Here is a 6446-nt window from a genome sequence, read left to right on the forward strand (position 1 = left end):
GCTTGGTTTAACTTTGGAGGATGTGAATTTGATAAAGCAGACTAAAGATCAAAGTAGAGCTCATATTAGGAGAATTTATAGTGTTTTAATAGAATTGGATTCTGAAACAGAATTAGTTAAAGATTGTATGATTAAATGGGCTCAAAACATCCAAGAGCCAATTTTGCTGGATACATGGGAAATAATTTGGGTAAGAAATATGAAATTTACTCAAGCGCAGAATTTAAGGGAAAATTTTTATAAAATGTTTTATAGGTGGCATTTGGATCCCCAAAAGTTGTCTTGTATGTATCCTAACCTACAGCCCAAATGTTGGAGATGTGGTAATTTAGACGCAACTTATTATCACATTTGGTGGACATGTAGGGATGTAAAAGCTTTTTGGATTAAGATTTGGTGGAATATCCAACAGATTTTTAAGAGAAAGATAAAATTTACACCGCAATTATTTCTTTTGGGTATTATGGAAGATTTAAATTCTAAAGAAATGACTTTGATGTTGCATTGTATAACGGCAGCAAGGTTATTGGTTGCTCAAAACTGGAAGAAGAATGCATTACCTACTATGGATGATTGGAGAATGAAGGTGTCGTACTTTGCAGAAATGGCTAAGATTTCCGCATACTTGAAAGATCAATCTCAAGAAAAATTTATTTTGGTTTGGAGAAGATGGATAGATTATATTCAGAGAAAGTATGAAGTGAACAAATATTATATAGCTTTTGAGTAGATTTTATATTGTTTTTATTTATTATATTATATATATTTTAAATTTATCTCAAGTTGATATTTTTTTATTAGAGTTAAAGTATGTTAATATTTGACTGTATTATGTTTGGGTAGTTCTATTTAGATTTGGGATGACATGTGCATAACCCTGTATTCGGTTCTGGGAAGTCTAGGGGGGGGAGGGGGGGATCAAAGATGTAAATGTAAATTTTGGTATATTAAAATGTTATAGTGAAACAATGTATTTGAAGAAGATGAGATGCTCAGCTGGCGCCCCCAAACTGCGTCCGAAGGATGAGGAAAGGAAGGTGTTGGGATGTGTAGGGTAGTTAAGAGGAGGAAGGAGGAGAGAGGTGTAGGTAGGAGGAGAAGAGAGAAGGAGGGAAGTAGGCAGGAAGGGTGAAAGAGAGGGTGGACGCAGGCGGGGGGGCTGCTGAGCATCTCTGAATAGATATTTAATATGGAGGTTTTTCTCTTGTTTATTAATGTATACCATATTTGTAACTTGTTTGTTTATTTGAAAATTAATAAAAATTTGAATATTAAAAAAAAAAAGTGAAACCAAGTCTGGAGATACATGTAACAATTACCCAATACACAGTTAAAAAAATCCCTCCCCTAAAGCTATGCAAGCAACTACGTTCCCCAATACATCTTCTTGGCGGGCTTTTTACGCAATGCCCAGCCTGAAGCCTTGGGAGCAGCCAATGACCATGGTTCCCACAGGTCAAAAAATTATTTTGACTAGCGAAGCTCCTGGCAACCCCACTCCCTCCATTCTATGTGGCAACTGAAAATAAGTAGGAATAATGGCTGCAGCCATGCTTGTTTGTAGAGTTGACACTCTGTGCCTAGGCTGAGCAGACTTGGACTCAGTGGAACTTTGCAGTTGGTGGGAGTGAGACCTGGGGAATACTACTAGGGGCCTGTGGTGTCTCAATAAAGTCTCTAAAACTCCCTGTGAGTTTGTGCATGTGGACTGGGACAGGTCAATAGGGATATTAGACAGGATGAGAAAATAACAGGCATAAATATTGAAAAGGAAGTTTATAAATTGAGAGCATTTGCTGATGACCTAGTCATATTTTTTGCAAGACCCAAAAGCTGGTATAAAATATTTGATGAAGAAACTAAATGACTTTGGAGCTTTAGCAGGCTTCAAAATAAATAAACAGAAAATAACAATGCTTGTCAAGAATATGACTTTTCAGGACTATGAAATATTGAGAAAAAAGTTGGGCTTCAAGGTGGAGAAAAAGGTGAAATATCTTGGGGTTACATTGAGAAATACAAATTCTGAATTGTTTCAGAACAACTTTGTACCTGTGTGGAATAATATTAAAAAAAACCCTATTAAGTTGGGACACCTTACAATTATCTTTATTGGATAGAATCTCTCTAATTGAGATCAATGTCTTACCAAATATATTATTTTTATTCCAGATTTTACTGATATTTATACCTGACACTCCATTTAAACAATGGCAAATGGATTTTTCTAAGTTCATATGTCAAGGGGAAAAACCAAGAATCAGATACAATTTATTACAAGATGCTAAAGAGGTGATTTGGGTTTACCAGATTTGAAATTGTACTTTGATGCTTGTTGTTTGGTCTGGATTAAAGAGTGGGTGACTCTCCAAAATAAGAGGTTACTTGAACTGGATGGCCATGAACTAAGATTTGGATGGCACACTTACTTATGGTATGACAAGGCTAAAATAAATGTTGATTTCAACAACCACTTTGTTAGATGTGCCATCCTAAGGGTCTGGAATAAACACAAGATAAGGTTCTCTGTGAAGATACTTCTTTGGGTATCACCCTAGGAAGGTTTTTTTTAAGAAAAGAAATGATGGTGAGGTCAGACTGGTAGGCCTATGGTCAAATAATACTTTTTAATCAAGGTGAACCTATCCTGAAATCCAAAGAAGAGTTGAAATCAGAAGGACATGTCTGTCACTGGTTTACATATTTACAATTGAAAGAAAGGTTTAGATCAGGGGTGTCAAACTGCCGTCCCGCGGGCTGGATGCGTCATACCGAAACCGCGCCCACCCCATTGCCGGCAATGGAAAAAAAAGTCGTGATATGTCGCGATACATCACGTGACGTTGCGAGTTGGACACCCCTGGTTTAGATAAAAAAAAGTTATGGATTTGATTTTGCAAAAAATGAATTGGAAACTGTACTGTGTGGTAACGATGAACATATTATTGCTAAGGTTTATAAACTGTTATTGAAAATTGATCTGGAGAATAAGCATGCGAAGCATTGTATCATCCAATGGGCAAGGAACTTTGGGTATAATATAATGCTTGAACAATGGGAAAATATGTGGACAAAGGGTTTAAAATTTACATTAAATTATAACTTGAAAGAATTTTTTTATAAAATGATGCACTGTTGGTATTTAACACTGGATAAGTTTTCAAAAATGTATAAAGGTATTTCAAATGTATGTTGGTAATGTAAATGTAAAGAAGAAATGTTTTACCATCTTCGGTGGACTTGCAACAAAGCAAAAAAAAATAATAATAAAGTAGGATTCACATGTTAATACAGAAGATTCTTAAAGTGAAGATAAAGATAAAACCAGATACTTTTCTTTTAGGTTTAATGGACAAAGAACTTGAAAAAAATAGAACTTTGTTGTTATATATGCTGACAGCAGCAAGAATGCTCTATGCACAAAAATGGAAAGATACCGGTACTTCAATTCCCACAATGGATGACTGGTTGGAAAAACTGATGGAATTAGCAGAGATGGCTAAATTGACTGCCCTAATCAAAGAAAAGAATGCAGCTAACTTTATTTCCATTTGGAACCCGGTTCTGGATTTTGTGCTTGAGGTATAAAAAAAATGAATCTTTGACTTTGGGTTTTGCTGATTAGATTGGTTTGTTGCTATAAAAATGACTAGTATATACTATTATGTAAAAGTAAAAAGTTGAGGCTATATGTTATTACCTTACTCTACTGCGCTAAAAAGAGTTGGAAGTCAATGCTTTTCTTTCTTTTTCACCTTTTCCCCTACACTTTTTTCTCTTCCCCTTTTCCTCCCCTTCTTTCTCACTAACTTCATTTTTCTTTATATTTCATATTTTTATAAACTAATAAAAATTTGGAACTAAACGGATGGGTTTGAGGACTACCTGTAAATACTTATATTTATATAAACAAGTTATTAGCAAATACTTTATGGTATCAATGAAGACATCTCTCTCACCATGTTGCGGAAATGAGCACTCAGTGTTCCAGTTGCCTGATGATATTCCATAACACAGGAATTGTTCAAGATATCACCGCTGCTCTCACTGCCAAAAGAAAGCAATGGCAGCTACTGTAGTTGAATGCAAGCCAGCGCACCATTGATAGTGTTAATTTTGCACTATGGGGATATTGATGATATGGCTCCACCTGGTGGAGACTCTAGATTGTTTATCATGGCTTAATAAAAGCTGCTTTCCAAAATTATGAGATATCTACTACAAGCAAATGAACACATAATATACACTGAATTACCTAAAACCAGGCTGTCACTTTTTGCTTTGTTGCCCTCTTGTTAATCTTTTAGGTAAGCTTAATGGTAATAACACGTCATACAAGGTTCACCAAATTTCTACCTTTTTAAGAGAAAGTTTTCTCCAACCAAACATGGACAAACTGCAATAATGATATAGGTAATGAAGGTTGGCTTAGTCATCCAGGTTGTGAGATAGCAAAGGAGCAGTCAAATAAGAAGGCTTAAAGTTCCAGGTCCTGAACGTTAGGCTGAAATTCAGACACTGACAGAAAACTTTCTTGCACTTAATACTTTAATATCTTGGATAAACAGTGAAAATATCCAATTATACAGATAGCTTGCCAATTATGATGACTATGTTCTTATTTAAGAGGATTAATGGCATATTTCTATTTATTAATTTCTACCCTTCACACATTTTGACAGCCTTTCTTAACACAGCACCCTTCAGATGTGTCACGGTTGAAAACTCACACATCTAGAAGGTACTAAGTAGTAGGAAAGCTGGTTCAGGAGAAATGGATTCTGTCCTCCCTTCCTTTAGCATGTAAGAAACATACATACTTGCGGGTACTCTCATTCTTTAGTAGGGCTTTGGCTTGCTGTTCACTGATGATGGTGGCCTTTACTTGTGGGGGGTTCATGTGAACATTTAACTTTCCTCCAACCAATAGTCGCACTGTTGCGGCAAACTTGATCTGAGTCTTTAGCACCTGTGGAGGCTGCTTTTCTATTATGAATGTGCTATAAGGTGAGAAGGGGGGAAAAGACCAAGTCATTACTTACAGAAGGTAAAAGGCTGCAAAAAAAGTCCTAGCTTTTGTAACTCAGTATATACATCTCATTAGCAAAGAAAACAATGGCAAACTACAAACCCAAATGTATCAAAAAGCAACCCACACCAGTCCAGTGAAGTTGGACCTTGATTTACAACCACAACTGAGAATGGAATTTTGGTCACTACGTCATGCAGTCATTCAGCAAGTCATCACATGAGTGGACCCAATTTTTGCAACCATTTTTACTGTGGTCATTAAGCAAATCTAACTTCACCAATTGACTTTGTTCGAAGCCAGCTGGGAAGGTTGCAAATCACAATTACATGACTGCAAGATGCTGCAACTGTCATAAATGCAAGCTGCTTGCCAAGTGCCCGAATTGTGGTCATGTGACCCTGGGGGTGATGCAATGGTTGTAACTTTGGGGATGGGTCATAAGTCACTTTTTCTGAGGCCATCGTAACTTTGAACTGTTGTTAAATGAATGGTTGTAAGTCGAGGACTACTTGTACTAAATATCACAGCAACAACCCACAACACACAAAAGAAGTTGTATAATAACCCACTTCAGACAAGCAAAAGGACACTGCAATAACTAGAACACCCCCCTCGCCGAAATAGACTATATAGCATATTCTAGTGCAATAGATACCTATGCAACTTCACCAAAAAGCATTTATTCAACCAATCAACCTATCCCCTAAATCTTCCATACATCAAAAATACCTCAGTAACTACTGTGTTTCCCCGAAAATAAGACCAGTTCTTATTTATTTTTTTTTTGCCTCCAAAAGAGGCACCAGGTCTTATTTTCTGGGTGGGTCTTTTATACTCACCTCCGACACCAACAGCTCCGCTCAGCCGGCCCACTTCTTCTGCGGCCGAAGGAGCAGCTTCACTCTGCAGGTCAGAATGGAGCTCCAGCCTGCATTTTGCAGTCAGGCCTTTCCAGAAGGCCACTGCAGCCATAGCTCGGTTCTCGGCTGCAGTGGCCTTCCAGAAAGGCCTGTGACTGAGAAATGCAGGCCTGGCTGCAGAAGACGCCGCAGAAGAAGTGGGCCAGTGAGGAGAGGCCTGGCTGCAGGGTAAGTGGGTGCGGGGCACCCTAGCTTAATTTTTAGGTGTGTGCCTCGCCCCCAAACTGGGGCTTATTTTTAGGGTAGGGTTTATATTAGGCCCACCCCCCCAAAATCAAGCTAGGGCTTATTTTTGGGGTAGTGTTGTGATTCCGTGCCAGCCTGTGTTCCCAACAGCTGAGTCTGAGGAATCTGAGGAGGAGGTGGAGGAGGCTGTTGAGGGGCCATCAGGGTCAGAGGGAGGCTCTGATGAATTACAAGACTCACGGCTTGATGAAGAGCCTGGCCCCTCCAGTCGTGTTTCTGATGAAGCTCAGCTGTGTGAGGAGCAGGAG

General features: G+C 38.2%; 1 protein-coding gene across 1 annotated transcript in view; it reads right to left on the bottom strand.

The window, feature by feature from the left end:
• Positions 1-3959: 3959 nt before the first annotated feature.
• Positions 3960-6446, bottom strand: part of LOC107298083 (signal transducer and activator of transcription 5B-like) — a gene marked incomplete at its 3' end in the record, with an annotated part of 37104 nt that continues 34617 nt past the window's right edge. Inside the window, exons 10-11 of the mRNA XM_015827445.1 lie at positions 4821-5000; positions 3960-4047 (exon numbers count right to left, since the gene is read on the bottom strand). Of these exons, the coding sequence (XP_015682931.1) occupies positions 3960-4047; positions 4821-5000 (268 nt within the window). The remainder of the gene's footprint in view (positions 4048-4820; positions 5001-6446) is intronic.

The sequence above is a fragment of the Protobothrops mucrosquamatus genome, unplaced genomic scaffold (genome assembly GCF_001527695.2).
Source record: "Protobothrops mucrosquamatus isolate PMUCROS unplaced genomic scaffold, P.Mucros_1.0 scaffold3703, whole genome shotgun sequence".
Taxonomy (NCBI): Eukaryota; Metazoa; Chordata; class Lepidosauria; order Squamata; family Viperidae; genus Protobothrops; species Protobothrops mucrosquamatus.